The 17,005-nt window shown below is 54.3% G+C and overlaps 5 protein-coding genes across 6 annotated transcripts; 2 read left to right on the forward strand and 3 right to left on the reverse strand.

The window, feature by feature from the left end:
- Positions 1-973: 973 nt before the first annotated feature.
- On the reverse strand, positions 974-4,519 carry CKM354_000324900 (uncharacterized protein; the record flags this gene model as incomplete). The annotated part of the gene is made up of 1 exon (XM_044798436.1): positions 974-4,519. One exon carries the CDS (start codon positions 4,517-4,519, stop codon positions 974-976), a length of 3,546 nt encoding a protein of 1,181 aa, XP_044654371.1.
- A 453-nt stretch (positions 4,520-4,972) lies between these two features.
- Positions 4,973-6,526, reverse strand: CKM354_000325000 (uncharacterized protein; the record flags this gene model as incomplete). The annotated part of the gene is made up of 1 exon (XM_044798437.1): positions 4,973-6,526. The coding sequence occupies one exon, from the start codon at positions 6,524-6,526 to the stop codon at positions 4,973-4,975; it is 1,554 nt and encodes a 517-aa protein (XP_044654372.1).
- A 424-nt stretch (positions 6,527-6,950) lies between these two features.
- On the forward strand, positions 6,951-7,708 carry CKM354_000325100 (H(+)-transporting V1 sector ATPase subunit E; the record flags this gene model as incomplete). The annotated part of the gene is made up of 2 exons (XM_044798438.1): positions 6,951-7,498; positions 7,558-7,708. The coding sequence occupies 2 exons, from the start codon at positions 6,951-6,953 to the stop codon at positions 7,706-7,708; spliced, it is 699 nt and encodes a 232-aa protein (XP_044654373.1).
- A 327-nt stretch (positions 7,709-8,035) lies between these two features.
- On the reverse strand, positions 8,036-9,253 carry CKM354_000325200 (uncharacterized protein; the record flags this gene model as incomplete). Of its 2 annotated transcripts, none has more annotated exons than XM_044798439.1 (4): positions 8,036-8,558; positions 8,615-8,839; positions 8,928-8,996; positions 9,060-9,253. In XM_044798439.1, the coding sequence occupies 4 exons, from the start codon at positions 9,251-9,253 to the stop codon at positions 8,036-8,038; spliced, it is 1,011 nt and encodes a 336-aa protein (XP_044654374.1). The 2 variants fall into 2 exon arrangements, with proteins under 2 accessions (XP_044654374.1, XP_044654375.1); XM_044798440.1 differs by having other exon boundaries at positions 8,615-8,842.
- A 5,198-nt stretch (positions 9,254-14,451) lies between these two features.
- On the forward strand, positions 14,452-16,348 carry CKM354_000325300 (uncharacterized protein; the record flags this gene model as incomplete). The annotated part of the gene is made up of 2 exons (XM_044798441.1): positions 14,452-14,929; positions 15,015-16,348. 2 exons carry the CDS (start codon positions 14,452-14,454, stop codon positions 16,346-16,348), a joined length of 1,812 nt encoding a protein of 603 aa, XP_044654376.1.
- Between the last annotated feature and the right edge of the window lie 657 nt (positions 16,349-17,005).

Genomic DNA, 17,005 nt, shown 5'->3' on the forward strand with positions numbered 1-17,005 from the left:
CCATGTAACGTGACCGAGCTTCTCATCCTTGAGGATGCGACATGGACGAACGCACGAACGCGTGTTTGCGAATAACAAAAGACCAACTTTACCTCCTGTCTGTGTTGTCGAAGATGATCAAGTCGTCGTCAACAGATCGTCGCTGTATGCTGCACGCGAAGGCGTAGCTCTTCGGGGCCGGATCTTTCCGCGCAACGCTGCCAACATCAATGGCAGTGAAGTCGGCATCGTATGGTGCTCGATCGAACCAATGCGCTGGCACGCATTATTCCGTGCCTATTTTCAAGCGGTGTCGAGGACTCACACGTGCAGCACCTGTGCAGACCGTCACTTCCAACCCCCGCACGCTCACGATTGGGGGCTATTCCGAGTCCTTCTCGCCAAGGCTCGGGTAAAACATTGAGCCTCACGGTTGATGCGAAGACGGACGGAGCACAGATGAAGCACGACAGCCTTGGTATCTCTGGGCTATGCTAAGGTGTTCACTTATATGTACGTCGTATTGGTGGATGATGGCTGCGTCGGAGAATATGCACATGTAGTGTTGGCAGGCATGAGCATCTTTACTAGCTGAGGCAGGTTTCGACGATGCCGAGCTAATGTCTCTACTCTCGAGCGCAGTGGTACGTTCACGTCTTCACTCTTCAGGGCACGCAGTGCAATCTTGCTACAACGCTGTGTAGAGGCCTATCCGTACCGTTCGCCAGGATCATCCATTCGTCATCTCGTCATGGCAGGCGTGGGTGAAGGAATGGTGATCGATCGCAGTTGTAACCGAGTCCACCCCCAAAACCGCGGCTTAGGCTTAACGACTGTTGGGTCGAAGGTGCTGCCAGCTCTTGGTCCTGATTGATTCCGTTCTGGACAGGTTTCCGTCCATACGAACGTGGCGTCAATGAGTTCAGCGAACCTCTTTGCGCTCTTTGGATCTCAAAATATTTGATGTGATCACTGAAAACGTCACTGTTGCCTTTCATCCTCTCTTCCCCCTTCCAAGAACACGTTCCGTGCTCTCGAATGCGCGATCGAGCTTTGCGAGTGCATCGGCTTTTTGCTTGTCGGTGACAAGTCTATCCCCCAGAGGCAAACTACTCAAAGCACTGCTCATGAGTTCTGCTGCTCGTTCTGCGGTCAATTTCGTAGAGCTCAGACGGGGTTTCTGCGCTCCTGTATTGGCAGTGTTGGGGGCGGCGCTCGACGAGCCAACCGCAGGCCCGTGGGCTGTCGACTGGGTTGCGCTTTCTTTTCGACGAAGTCCAATCTGTCCTTTTCCGTCTTGAAACGTCTCATACACCCCATTGTTGTTCTCGTCGAGGATCTCGCTCGGGACTGCTTCCTTCGCTCCAGCGGTGACACGGCCCCCTTCTAGACTCTTAGCTGGATGCGAGGCAGCCATCTGCTTGATGACACGGGAGTTCTCCTCGCAGCCTTCAACCGCGAAGCGGAGACACATGATAGCATGTTCTCTGATGTATGGGTTGTGCTCATCAGCCCTACAGCAGCCGACCAGGGCTTCCAAGCCACCATATTTGCGCACTTGATCTTGAACAGTCCTGTTCTTCCAAATAAGTGACGATAACACGAGCACAGTGAGCTTCTTCAAATTGCGCCACTCGAAGTCGCTGGGCTCATCTTGGTCGTGCTGCAGGTCCTGCGCGAGCGATGGCAAATTGTCTTCGGGATATGCTAAGGGTGTCTCTGATTCGAATACTGGCCCTGTACCGTTGGTTGGGGGTTGTACAGGCAACGGTGGCAGTGTCGGATCTGGTGCAGTGACATCGAATGGCCGTTCCACTGCTACGGGCGCTGGGTGCTGGATCGCATTGGTAGCGGCTTGCGCAGTCGCCCTCGAGGCATGATGCGTGGTACCCGCGTCGACTGACATCGCCCTTTGCGGAGGATGACTTGACACTCGGCGTGGTATTTGAGGGATGACCGACCCCATCTTAGGGATGCCGCCCTCAAGCTCTCTCAGGAGCGTCACGAGCTCGCTCGCCATTTCCCACTCGCCAAGAATGCCCTTCCACACGCCTTCTTCGGTAAGTACAGCGAAGAATTCCAGATACTGATACACGCCTTCGTACATGCGTTCCATGTCCCACAAATTCAGAGGAAAGTCCTCTGGACTAGCCCGCCCAGCATGGATCTGTCCCTGCAAAAATATGAGCGCACAAGTCTGTGGAATGATGTGCTGACGGAACTCCGTGAAGATGAAATTGAGAATATGCAGATCGACCCTTGAAGGCATGTTTGGTGGAAATGATGCCCTCTCTCTCGAGGGTACCACAGCATGTGCCAAAGTATGCCCAGCAGAATGGCCGGCTTTGTTGTGATTGTTGGCGGACACCGCATGTTTGGCGGCGTCGCTTCTGGCGCGGAATATGCACGTCAAAAGTTTCATGATGACAGCTTGAGCAGGACTTATGATATCCTTTGATCGTGAACGGTCTCTGAACGCATGATATGCGTACGGCATCAAGCCGTTTTTCAGTATTGCTTCCATGATCTTGACCATGAATTTGAAGTATAACTCTTCTTCTCGTAGATCCCATGCGGCGACAAAGATGAGCAATTCGCGAAGGAGGTTGCGTCCATTGCTTTGCGACAGGAGTAGATGTGTCCGCACAGTGTGCATATTCATCAAGGCATTGCGTTCATCATCGCTCAATGCCGCAGGTAGATTGGTCGGCGGAACTATGCCGCTCATGATGAGCATTGGCAGGACTTCAATCTCCGAAGGACCTAGAATGAGAGGTACGTCAGTCAGCAGCCCACGGCCGTCTTCTGTCGATCCTGGATAGTCCTCTTCCTCTTCGTCCTCCGCTTCCTGGCTTTCTTCTTCTTCTCCCTCGTCATCCCCTGCGCTTTCGTCGAACACTTCATCTGCGGGTTCTTCCTCGCCTGGTATTGCGCTTGTGTTGTGTGGTTGCGACGAGTGTGCGACTGCGGAGGTATTTGGTGACGTGCCCTGAGATGCTGGATCAATACCAGATGGCTCGAGTGGGATGGCCTCTGCTGGCTCGCTCCTCGGAGACATTGGAGAGATGAGATGCGCATTAGATCCCGTGTCGTAGCCCTCAAGTCTTTTCATCAATTCCGCCTTGCCCGATTCCAGTATCTTCGTTCCGGCGTCAGCAGTAAAGAGCATTCGCATGTCATCAGGGACTACAGGCCGAGACTTCAGGCTCTCGTTGTCGAAAGTGAGATGGCCATCTTGGCCGTATACCGGAGGCTCCAGGGGCGCGACATCTGCATTTTCTGACCTGTACTTCTCGGCCAGCTGCTCCTCCAGCATCGCGATCTTACGTTCAACCTGCCGCGTTTGCTCGGCGACGGGCACATCACTCCGCAGCACAGGTTGAGTCTCCGTCACCGCTATCATTTTGGCCTCGTACACGGCGAGGTCCTGGCGATACTTCGCCATGGCATCATCAAACAAGCTTTGCCAGTACTCGTGGTCCTCGTCAGACAACTCGGCCCATCGTCTTGGGAATTCCAGATGGGCTTCGGCATAATTTGGTTTGCGCTTTCGTTCCATTTGATAATCTTCCACCTGCAGGTCCTTCAAGCGTTTCACAAACATTGCATACCCATTGCCATCGAATCGCTCTCGACTGCGCAGCTTTTCTCTGCCTTCCAAAGCTTCTTGCGGTAATGGGTAGTCCGAGAATGGAGTGTTGTCCCATAGCGGCTGTGCGCCATCTGCGCACACTTCTTCCACCCCATTGGTGCCATATGCGATCAAAAAGTCCTCACTACTGAGCGGATGTGGCGGCCTCGACGTGGGGTTGGAAGGTACGTCGGTCAAGCTGGCAGAGGAGGTCTCGGGCACATCCTCGGGAGCGAGCGTCGATTCCGTGGTATTATCGAACAGAGATACCCACAGCATGAGCTTTCGCCTCTCGTTCTGCGCTACCAGATTGTTCAGAAATTGTAGGCTGGTGATCAGGAGCTTTTTGTATGCATTCACAATCCACTGCCATTTATCCTCGTCTCCAGTGCCTGCATCGCCATCGTAGCCTCGAGCTGTCACCCGGACACAGCAATTGATCAAGCGGAATATCTCGGCATCAATGCTGAATGAAGCGGCAAGATCTTGCACGCGATCTCCCACTGTCAGCACGTTCCGACTGATCGATACCAGATCATTGAGACGCTCAAGGTCCTTCCACAAGGCCGGATAGTGGGAAGCAATCAGTGCTCCACTTGTGCTTTCATAATCGACACTGCTGGGGTCCCAGATGGTGAAGCTCCTCCGTTCGAGGCTCGGAATCGCCGCCTTGAGCAATGTGCAGAGGTCCTCCCAGAATTTGGCATCGAGTCCAATGGCCTCTCTTGCCATCGCATCATTGGCGGTTCTCCGCAGCATCTCCTTGCACACCTTCTTGTCCAGCATCTCCAATGTCACATCTTTCATATAGCCTGTCGACTTGAAGTGGATCGTGTACGGCGGCAGCACCAGCCGCACGAAGACGCTGTATGCCTTGGCCATGTTCGAGGCTGCATCGCGCTGACCCATCGTGCCACCGGCCGAGTTTTCGAGGCCGATCCCCAAGTGCGCGTTGTTATGTCGGTTCGCTGCTGAAGGTGCCTATCACCGACATCGCTGCCGTTGTCTGTCGAGTCGTCAAGAGCCGTGGCGGTCCGCTGGAACGAGGTGCAGTCGGCGAGGTCATCACAGAGGAAAAGCAGCCGCCTCTGCAGGGGTTTCGATGCGGCCGCGCTAGTCGAGTCGGCGATCGACAGACATTGACGCCACATCCTGGCGCACACATACACTCGCCTACACAGTCGTTTGGTGGGCGTATGGTGAGCAACTTATCAGATTTCCACATCACGCGAAAGTCTCTGTGAGCTCTACCAGTGTTTCGTGCGGCTCTAAAAGCCTGAGCATCTCAACCCCGCAAGACGCAGCATTAGAACTTCAAGTTGCTGATTTGTTTGCATAAATTTATTGGTTTGTTCGTGCTATCTACTCGTTCCTGTCATGTTCTTCATCACGCTCATCGTCATTGTCCTTTCTCTTCCGTCCCCACCAGTCACCATTGAGCAGATCCGAGAACAGGGCGTTGCGACTCTTTCGTCGGGCGCGGTGGTGCGGTGTTGGCATAGTGCTCGAACGCGACAGAGGTGGCCGTTCTTCAGAATCCGCGATCGATGCGTCGGCCTGTGCCTTCCCTACACTAGATCTCCTTTCTCGGGTGTGATCATCGCTTGGAGCAGTTTTCGCCGAACTAGGTCTCTGATCACAAGTGCCGTAGCGAATATCTTCGTCACCCAGTGATTCCCATATCGCCCTGACTTCCCTCAGCGTTGATGCACGATGCCTTCGCCGAGACGCATGACTGGCGCTGGGCCCGTGGCCGGGTGTTTTGCTCGTGGTCGTGTGACTTCTCTGAATCGATCTGCGAATGAGCGGCGTATGCTCGCCATGCTCCGCATCTTGCTCATCATTTGCGAAAGCCGAATCAGCGTCACTGGATTCCGTGTCTGGGTCGCCAACGAATCCCATGCCGGGCGCTATGAGTGTTTGAGGTATCTCGGCTTGATGTGGATGGTGCTCTTCGCAATCATCATCGTCTTGCAGACGCCAACTAAGAGCAAGGACCCCGGCAAGTAGTAGTGCCGTTCCTAGCGCAATCAATCCAGCAGATAGCGGAGGCAGACGGTCCATTTGCTGAAAGTAAATCAAGCCGTCCAATATGGCAACAATATTGTAGACACAAAAAACGAAGGGGTAAAGAATGCTAGTCGAAATAAGCTTCAGGCCCAGATGCAAGTAGTAAAGCTGCGATAGCGACAAGAAGAGGAAGGCCAGTAGAAGTAGCCAGGGCTCGAACGTTTTGAATTGGTTTTGCTTGTCGGTAATGCTCCGAACGACCAGTTCCACGGCGCTTTTAGCCAACAGGAGCGCATGGGCGGAAAGCACGCCAGATACCAGGCCAAATGCCATGCCATTCACGAGTTGCACTCGCGGAGTTTCCTTCTTGTGTCCAGGCAGATATCGTAGGAAGAATGTCATAATTACCACAGCCAGTACGAAGACCAAGGACAGAATGAACCAGACCAGGAAGCTAGGCTTGGAGAGCAATACCAGCAATTGTTGTAGGCTATGGCTGGGCTCGGGCATTGCAGAGAAGTAGCTGATCAACACAGCTCCTGTAGCGACAAGTACCGTACCATACACAGCCCTCCATGTCCAAGGCTCTTGTAGAAGCAGGCTAGCCAATATGCTGTTGAAAACGAGTCCTGAGGCTTGCAGCGTGCTCAAGAGCGGCAGCGGCAAAGCCACGATCTGTATCGTCGAGCCGATAATGTTCGCGATCAAGAACAGGAACATCCCAATCTGCCATCGCCTGCGCCTGAACGGGGGCCGGCGGTCGCACTCGTTTGTCTTCTCATCCTCCAGCATATGCGACTTGCGCTGTAACGTGAGGCCGACCGATTGGACGCATGTGGATGCCAGGCCTACGATGACACCCATGGCAAGGGCGGCGCCCGGGTCCATGGAGAAGCCGTCGCGCATCATCGCTCGTTGCAGATGCAGAGGTGGCGGTGGTGTGTCTGCGGGCTCCGAAGACGGTAGACAGGCGTGTTATCGCATGGTCGTTGGCTGTCTGGGCGCAGCTGATTCTGCAGCGCAGACACGAAGGCGGGATGGTGTTGAGAAAGTGGATGTGAAGGGCGTCGTTCCGTGGCAGTGGCAGTGTGTTAACAGAGAGTCGGTCAAGGGTCAAGAGATCAGGTCCATGTATGTAGGTACGTGGAGGTCTGATGACGCGCTAAATGGAGCTTGGGAGGTGCACGCCGACCGCAAGCAACGTTGACAGCCACACGCACCATTGTCTAGCCCCGACCACACTCCACTACCCACTCATCTGGCATTTCCAGGCCTTCCCAAGTCTTGTGCATACTGCTTTCCCACAGCTGGTCTCTGTCGCGCCGCAGCCATGTCGCAAATACACGCCATGTCCGACGACCAGGTCAACAATGAGCTCCGGAAGATGACTGCCTTCATCCGGCAGGAGGCGCTGGAGAAGGCACGAGAAATCCACCTCAAGGCCGACGAAGAATTCAGCATTGAGAAGTCCAAGCTGGTGCGCTCAGAGACCTCCCGAATCGATAGCGAGTACGAGAAGAAGTTCACGCAGGCCGGCATGAGCCAGCAAATCACCAAATCCACCCTCGCCAACAAGACCCGACTGCGCATTCTGAGTGCACGACAAGAGCTGCTGGATCAGCTGTTTGAGGATGCCAACAAGAAGTTGTCGGAAAGCGCTACCAAGGACAAGTCCAAGTACGAGAAGGTCCTCAAGGACCTCATTCTCGAGGGCTTGTATGCGTTTGTCAACGAGAAGAAGGTCACACTGAGATGTCGAAAGAAGGATGACGATGTCGTCAAGAAAGCTGCGGATAAGGCAAAGGAGGAGTTCAAGAAGAACATGAAGAATGATGTGGAAATTCAGGTGGACGACAAGGAGCGCCTGCCCGAGGACTCGTAAGTAATACTACGGCCCCGGCCAACGTGCCCGATTGATGCTAACTGACACCACACAGCGCTGGAGGCGTCATTCTGCTCAACAGCACTGGCAAGATCGACATCAACAACACATTCGAGGAGCGATTGCACCTGTTAGAAACAGATGCTCTGCCTGCCGTGAGGGCGACTTTGTTTGGCGAGAACGCGAACCGCAGATTCAAAGACTAGGCGATCTTGTTTGACCTTTGTCCGAAAGCTACGAAACAAGATACAAGGGCGGACGTGCATACTTCACGGGAGGAGACTTGCAGCATTGGTCGTACGAAAAATCCGCTCTTGCTGCATCTTTCTCTCAGACCGCGGATGGAAAGGGTCTATCATGTCGAGGAGATTTGAATGTAAAACTGCACATAGTACCAAATGCACCCGCGCATTGTAGTAGTGTGCTGCGACAGACGAGCCTTTGTAACCTCTATCTTGCATTTGCATGAGTGACCACACGCATTACACATGTTCGCGCAACGTCGGTGTCTGCGTTCTGGGACGGCTGTCCGCTCAGATCGTAGCGAAAGCGCTAGCGTAGCTGACACTGCTATCGCTCACCTTGTGAACCAAGCTGCTTCGATCATACTGCACGAACTTGAAAGCTCCGATCGAGTCATCGCCACGTTGCTTCCGTACCTCCTCGACAGCAGCCATGATAACGCCAATCGGGTGTCGGCCGCAAACTGTGTTTCCGGTTTCCTCCAAAGCCTCCAGCCAGCTCTCATGGCTGCCGCTTTCACAGGCAGCCATGCACTCGAAGTCCACTGCTTTAATCGACTCATGAATTGGCGGCTCCTTCGGGGCCTGGGCCGATGAGCTGAGTCTGGCAGGGGCTCCCGAAGGAGATTTATAGAACGTGTATCTGAATCGTGTTCCCCAATGTGCAAAGTCGGAGGATATCACAAAAGCATTGTCAGGATCTGCAAGATGCTCAGCCAGAATATGCCCAAGCTTGCGCTCGGTCGAGGGGGAGGTATTGCCGACCATGATCGGAACCAGGGGTGGCAAAGCAGAAGCGTCTTCGCCAAAGGACCTGGTGGGCGTCAGTCGCGATTACGAGGAGATGGACTGCGGAATGGAGCTGCGCACTTGGAAAGCATCTTGAAGATGTAGGGCAGGTGCATCTCCAGACTGTGTTCATCTTCATCTGTTGACTGGCTCATCCACTCAAATAAGCCGCTTTCATACAGCTTGGATGTTGTTTCTCGATCAACGGCGAGGTTTCCCAGCGGAGTGGCGTAGTGTGTGCATCGTGACAAGGCTGCCTTAGACAGCGGATGATGGTGGGATGGCCCGAGCAGGAACACTCTCTTGCTACTGCAGTCAGCACATGCAGTCTGGTGCAGACGCTTGTGGCAAGGCCAAGAGATGACCTATGTGGAAGATGAGCTGTGAAACGCACGCTTTCGAGACGTCCCAAGACTGATAAGCCCATGCCGCTGCTGGCCCGGAATACGAGTAGCCAGCGTGTCTGCGGACGAGTTTAGCAGCCTCACACGACACGGACCAACCTCTTGTCCACATCTATACATACGGCGCAATAATCACCCGCGCCCCTGGCACTGGCAGTTCCGCATACGACTGACCAAATGACTGTGAAGCGATGCCAGAGATTGGCGGCTTCACGGCTGATAGCCAGCCTTCGAGTTGTGCATCGAGCTGGGTCTTGGAGCTTGAGTACCACGACCCAGCATGACTGGCCTGACGGACAACTGGGGCGTTGGACATGGTGTATTCGGATGGCAGAACTGCTGTTGGGGTCTTGATGAGATGCAGTTATATGTGTGTGCTTGTAGGTTGGTGGGGGAAATGACGATTATGTCATGCAAGTGGCTGGCCGAGAGAGCCCTGGACGCGGAGAGCGCATGGACGCGTTCTCGCACGCGTCTTCCATTCGCCTCTCACGTCTCCGTTACATTATGCTTCTCTGCTATACTACGCCTCTCCATCGAGCAACATCTGTTTACCGCCATATCTATTGCACAGAATATAGAACAACAGCCAGAGCAAATTGCACAATGGCGCTCAAGCGGAAACGATCTTCGCCGGCCTTCTCTTCGCCAGGCTCAGACGGCAGCGACGTGACGATGCAGTCAAGTCCACTGTCATCTTTCTACCACCAGTCCAAACCCGTCGACGCCATATTCACCAAATCGACGTGGTCTTGGCCAACATACGAAGACTCGCCCTCGCATCTCAACAGCCGTACGCGTAAACGCCACCGAGCACGCCCAGATGAGGAGCAGCTTTGCGGTATGTCTGGCTTCTTTTCCTCCCTCCTCACGCGTGAGCCGCGTTTGCTGACTTGACAATGGACAGCCAAAACGATCAATCGACTCTTCGAAGCACAAAGACAATTTCCTCACGCAGCGCCCATGGCTTCTGCGCCTGCCACTTCGGCCATGACATCCGAGACTCCTACACAACGAACAACTCTACACTCCTTCTGGAACTTAGGCCAGCATTCAAAAGACACGCCGATGACTGTCCGGACTTCGAGAGTCGAAGCTCCGTCCGACGTCATAATATGTGAGGATTGCGACCAGAATGTCAGACCAGACGATGCCATGGACCTAGACGACGGTATCGTGGAGAATGAGACGCGATGCGAAGGCTGCTCTCGACAAGTCTGTGATATGTGCGCTGTGCTCGGCGACCACAGAATGTGTCTCAGCTGCGCTGGTAGGCCATTCTGAGCTTTTCACCGCGAAGCCCGTGAGATAGACCTCTTTCATCTGCGAGTCCGCAGCTGTAGTCTCATGGCTTGTCATCGCACATCAGGAAAGTCTGCCATTCGAGCAGCTTGCCCAGAGGGCTGAGTTCTCTCTTCAAGGAGAACGAAGCTGGAGCGTGATGCCTTGACCAGACGCCTTGCCGGCCTGTGGATCAGACAGCAGTGACAGAAGTCTGCACAAGCACCATACTCCATAGCAATTGTTGCCTCTGTCACTGCAGCGCCAGAGACACTGCATGGGGAGCACAAGCCGGTTGATTGAACATCAGTTGAGAGCCACGGTCCGGTTGGAGGTGAAAAGAAAGACAAAATGTCAGAGCGCGCAGAACTCCTCAGAGTCATTGCGGACTATGCTTGCTTGCGGATGAGCTCGCAACTTACGGTGTCAGCTAAACCGGATCATTAAGGACGTTTTGGGCTATTGCCACAAATGGCAGTCCACAACAAACACGAGTCCGGAGTTCCACGTCCACCAGGGTCCGCTATCTCTCGAGATGGCAACCTCAAGGCGAGTCGGTCGGCATAATCATCGCCCTTGGTTACTTCCTGAGAGAAGTCAGATCTCAATGGCGGCCCGTTGCCGATACGAAGAGTTGGGTGCATTTTGCGTCGGCGACAGCAAATTCCAGGCCCACGAAGATAGGGCAAGGCAATGATGCGCAGGACAGGAGATCTGCAGAGTCGTGGACTCTATCAGCGAAGACCCGCTCACGTTCACTCGACGCGAGTGGTTATCACATGCTAGTAGTACTCTTTGTCCCGCACTCATCTGCGCGCTTGGCCGACAAATTAGGGCACGGGCAAGACGATCGACAGAGGCGTTGAATAAGATTTAACCTGTGCATCTCTTTGCCTGTGCACACATGTCTCTTTTGTCTTAGCCTTCTCTAGTCTGCAGCAATGGTGCGGGCGCGGTCGACGAATATGGTCCGGGCCCGAACTGCTCTGCTACACATTCGTCTGCAACAGCTATGAAAGCTGTGGATCCACGGGAAGCGAACTTTATGTTCTCTGCTTGGTGAAGATCGACACGCAGCATGTGCTCTGGCATCGGAAAGTAAACAGTCAGCATACAAGCTTTGGACTATGATGCCGCGTTCCTGTCTTTGAAAGCATCTCCGCAGACCTCCAGTTGTCTAGGGAGGGGAAGCTCACAAACTGGTGGTTTTGGTCTCGGAACTCGGTCTGTGCGAGGGATTGACTAGGTCGCAGGCCGGCATGCCTCTCGAATGAAACGCTCGAAAGACGGTGCTTATGTAACGGACTATCGTTTGCATTGATTGTGCTTGCCTGTAAGCGACGAGCGGGTAGTCTACGCTTGATGTTGCATCGCAGCATCGCCGATGCAGCCCTACAGTAAGGCTAGTATCCTAGTCGCTGGTGACGAACGCCAGTAATAGGACGTGACACCAACTCGCCAGAACAAGGACGCAGGGGCTTGTTGCACGTACAGTATCTACACCACATGCCTCGATAATGCACACTGCTATTCGCAGGTCCACGCATGATTGCTCTGTCGCTCATCATTGCCTCGATGTTAGATTCGTGGCTGGAGACATTATGCAGGCCTATGCACAAGTTGCTAGTGGCAGGGAAAGTGCTGTGCTGTGACCGGTGAAGAATGCTGGTACCTCCTACCTCTTGCAGAAGCAGGAGCTCGGCTCCTGCATTCCATCGAATGGATCACGGCCAGTCTTGATACAGGGTCCGACGCCCCGCGCCAGAGAAGCGGTATGCGAGAGAACGGGCAAAGAGCAGGTACGCATCCAGGCAGGTCTTCTGAGTGGTGCAGCAGTCCATCCCATGGTTCGTGTGATGGAAGTGCCGTCTGACGGATTCTCTTGGTGCATTGACACGGTAGCCGAATGGCTTGTCTACGCAACCTTCGGGAGCGTGATTGGAACACGTTTGAAGGCACCTCGTGGTTAGTGCAGGGATGGAGAAGGCGGCAGAACGCCTTCGACTAGTGGCCTGCCCGCCTTCCGAGCAGATTGGTCCTTTGATGAGCGAATGTTGATCGCACGCTGCTGACTGTCAGCAATTCTGATATTCCTCCGACTTGCTGTGAGAGGTCAATCTGTGGGAGACCAATCAGTGCGCGTTTCAGGCATGGCGGGTTTGAGACCAACAAGTGGCCCATTTCGAGGCTTTGCGCAATCAATGCCGAGAGTCGCAATCACGCGCAATCTGTGGATGTGCAGGCGATGCTTGCACAGAGGACAGAGCAGCAGTCGAGCGATCATGCCATGTTTTCGGGGCGGCCTTGCCCACGCATGAATGTGGAGAGCGCGCAATCGGGACGACCGACGGGCGCGAAAAGCCACAGACACGTGGCTGCCGTGGCGTCATTTTGCTGGCCACCACGACACAAGCAATCATCGAGGCATCCACGCACCCAATATTCGTCACGTTCCCAGCCACCGTCCGATATCCGATATCCCGTCACCTCACTGCTGGAGCATCGCCGCGTCCTTTGGTGAACTCTCTTCGCAAATGAGATGTGGAGGCGGAGGATTTGCTGCACCCACGGTCGGGCGGGCGACTTGGTGCAGAGAGTTATCCTTTCGCGACGCCGTCCTGCTTCACCATTCGGCATTCGGGGCCAGCATGGGCGCACATCACGCGGGAAGCATGGGGCATGGGCAATCAATGATACAGGCGACGTGCACCACGAATTGCCATTTCGGCTTCGCATCCATGGGCATGTCGCCCTACCCGCGAATCCTCTGCTGCATCCTGCAGGATTGCGACTCGCATGCAACTTCACTGACAGACGGGCACTGATTGGATGTCGGCGCATTAGCATCGACTGCCTTCACCGGTGCTCGGTGCACGTCTCGGTTTCAGATGATCGAGGCAGCAGAGGGTCCGCCTGGGGGTGTCGGGGAGCACATAGCAGTCGCGGTGCAAGACGTTCATGCGCAAGGCGATGAAGTATGTACGCATGTTGCTTGCCCGCTGTACATGCTTCACCGGAATGTTTCTGCCATGTTCCCGCATCGAGCGCAACGGTATTCGGTGAGCAGGTCTCGCTTGCGCACGCCAGAGGATGGGCTAACGCGGATGGGACGAGCAAGTGGCCAAAGAGGAAAGGTGCGATCCCAAAGTTAGAATTCATGCAGAACGTCCCACCGCCTGCGCCTCGTCTGCCGCACGAGACGATGTGCATGCAGCAGAGCACCAGCACTCGGGTCTGCCGAGCTCGAGCGAATCGCAGTGCCCACACACGCCCATCAGCATGGTTCCTCTGCTTTCAACGGCGGGCCGCGGGTGGTGCAATGCGAGGATCTGGAGGTCAAGAAGCACGTCTAAATGTGCGTCGCATTTGGCGAGCTCGATCCCAGCGCTACAGGACACTTTCGGCGCCGGACCAGGATTAGATGGAGATGGAGGCCTCTCGCGCGCGGTCGGTCTTGGTCGCTCTATGTCCATGGCAGATGTCCTGTCGCCGGACAGCAGCGGTGCGGGGCTGTCGTCGCTACCGTGGGCTGCCACGCGGGGCAGAGAGGTTGGCTGGCTGGGTGTTGGGCGGCCTCTCGAGCGGCCACGGCCACGGCCACGAGCGAGGAGAGGAGCGGTATGATGACTACGACTCGGGTGGTTCGTGTGCAGAGGGCGGCGGGCTAGCCCAACTCAAAGAGAGCCTTGTGGCACTGTCCCTCTGCCTGCGGGTGCTCCGTACGCATCATGCCCGCCTGCAGGGGCGCTAGCAGCAAGCCCTCTCTGAGGCGCTGCATCCTGCCCTCCTCGCCATATCCTGTCGTAAGGCGGACCAGGGTCTCGCGCTGGCGTGGCTCGTGCTGCGCATCCTTCGACTCTGCGACGCTGCCATCATCTTATACATAGCCCGTGGCTTCGCCTCCCAATGCATAGCGCGTCTAATTCAAGCTCTGCTTCTTGGTCAGCGCTGTTTTGCTGTCCTCTATACTATCACCGCACTCGCGCCTTGCTCCTGCGCACCGAGACATTCACCAACCAGCTCACCTTTGCCATTCCGGGCTCGCCATCTGCTGCGCCCACGCCAAGAACGCAGCAACTGGAAGCGTTTCGTAAGCAACTCTTACTCGACCGACAATTATAACAAACGTCGATTGTATGCATCGCTCTGTTCACCAGGCATTCCTTGTCGCTGACGCTTGGGCAACGTAGATTTCGGAGCCCCGCTCTTGTTCCATGTGCTGAACCATCGACCATGGCGACCTTTGCCGAGTACCCTGCACACATGATGGCTTCCAACGACTTCACCTTATACCCCGAACCAGAGAGTTGGACTCAGGAACAGTCGTATCTACCTACAGCATCCTATGCCGAACGATCATACCTGAATGCGACAGCTTTCGAGCACTTCCAGTCACATCCTAGCTTTGCGTCTTATAACCAGTTCGATTACGAGCAACAAGCCGCGCAAACCAAATCCCAATACTGTTCGCCTGCACAATCCGCTTCGCATTCGATCGATCACACGAATCCGCCTCATTTCTCGACGACATCGGACTCTGGGCACAGCACCATTTCTTCAGCCATGGCCTCTCCATCAGCGCACGCCCAGCACGGCGAATGGAATTCGAGCATGAATTTGTTCCCAGATATTGTTCGGCAGCATGATGATACTGTTTTCACAACCGGCTATGACTACGAGACGATGACTGTAACGGATAAAGGATGTGTAGGTGAGTGATCGTGCATATCTTCCTTCCGCGACGCCCTGGCGATCCTGGTGGTATAGAGCGTTTTCAAGCTAACAACTTGTTGCAGATCCGTCGCTGATTCACCCTTTCTCTCCTCAAGTCGGCGCGCAATACTCGATATCAGGACTTGCTGTGCAATCTCCACAAGCGATCGCTCTCCAGCACAACTCTCCTCTGCCCGCCCGAGTATCGCTACATGGCGATCGTTCCGGGTCCGCGAAGCCACAGTCACCCCCTCAGACATGGCAAACATATCCACAGCAGCATGAACGAAGGCGCTCTGTTTCCTCTGTGCACTCTCGACAAAGCCAGCGTTCGCACACATCAGAAGACTCCAACAAGGGCATGTGCCCGATCGCGACTTGCGGCAGACATGTGAAGGATTTGAAAGCACATATGCTCACACATCAACAAGAACGACCCGAGAAGTGCCCGATCCCAACTTGCGAATACTACGTCAAAGGCTTCGCTCGCAAATACGACAAGAACCGACACACTCTGACGCACTACAAGGGGACGATGGTCTGTGGTTTCTGCCCCGGCAGTGGAAGCGCGGCAGAGAAAAGCTTCAACCGAGCAGATGTCTTCAAGAGACATCTGACATCAGTGCATGGCGTTGAACAAACACCACCCAACGCGCGGAGAAAGAGCCCATCATCAACGAGCAAGAAGTCCAGCACATCATCACGAGAGTCCTCCGGAATGTGCTCGACATGCGGGAACAACTTCGCCAACGCCCAGGACTTTTACGAGCATCTTGACGATTGTGTTTTGCGCGTGGTCCAGCAGGCTGAACCGAGCGAAGCGAACAACGAAAAGCTACTCACAGAAATCTCGCAAGACAAAGATTGCCAATCGACTTTGGAAAGGCATAATCTTCCCATTGAAGTCGATCTCACTGTATCAACCAATTACGACCAGGATGAAGAACTTGATGACGACTGCGATGAAGACGACGCAAACGATGGCACATACGGAAAGCGGACCGGAAAAATCGCAAAGCGCGTAGGGAAAAATGGCGGAATCATGAAATCCGGTCCCAGAAAAGGCTTGACATTATCGAAAAATGGTGTGGCACTCGCTGGCGCCATGACAGGAAAAGGTTCCAAACGAAGAAAGAATTATCCGTTGTCGTGGGGCGCTGCTCCCGATAAGATGAAGATGAAGAAGCGAGTTCTCTGCGTTTATGATGGTCAACGACGGTTATGGAAAGATGATATGATGCTTGATGCAGAGCATGAGGTTCGGATCCCGCTTAATAGTGATGATCCGAGGGGGCCTTATGTTACTGATTTGGATGTTTTGACGCTGCGAAGAGCGGAAGGTGTGCTGGATGCTACGGAGGAGGAAAAGGGACCTTGGGAGGATGAGGAGGCGCTTCAACGACTTATGGATTCATGAATGAGCTGGGCTCGCGATTGATGAGCGAATTTTTGTACTCTGCATAGCGAATGAGACCCCGCAGAATCTTGAGAGATTTCTGGCGAGATGTTTTGCAAGGATACAGCTTCTCTACTACTTCTAGGATGAGATGTCTGAAGTGATGCTGCGATTATGCAGTTTTGGACCAAGCCAGCTTTTCATTGCATTGCAATTATCCTCGTCGTCTTCCTTGACTGCGTCTTCTTTACCCATCTGAAGTTCAAAGGGCGATGCTGGCATCATAGCCTGACATATTTTCTTCTTCACCAAGTTGCAATCACTCGTAGACTATTTGAATTTTGCAGCTTTCGAGCAAAACGTGCCGAGTTCATCGGTTTACAAATGACATCGGCCATGAGACTACTCAACATAGCATCGAGGCCTCGATCCGCACGATCTTCAGTCCCATCGCTATGCTGAGACATCGGCAGAGGATACGTCCTCTGGGTGGCATTTCGGGTCGAGCGTGAGTACGCTCTGCCAGGGACAACAAACATAAGCGGCATCAGCTCCTCCGCTGTGAGCTTGATCAGCGCCAGCGAAACGCGTGCCATGCATGCTCCGCAATGGAGATTTTTCAGGTCCGCCGTGTATTCGGCTTGGACCGTGGCATGGCATGGTTACAGCGGAAAAGTG

Source organism: Cercospora kikuchii (genome assembly GCF_019650295.1).
Source record: "Cercospora kikuchii DNA, contig_00002, whole genome shotgun sequence".
NCBI lineage: Eukaryota > Fungi > Ascomycota > Dothideomycetes > Mycosphaerellales > Mycosphaerellaceae > Cercospora > Cercospora kikuchii.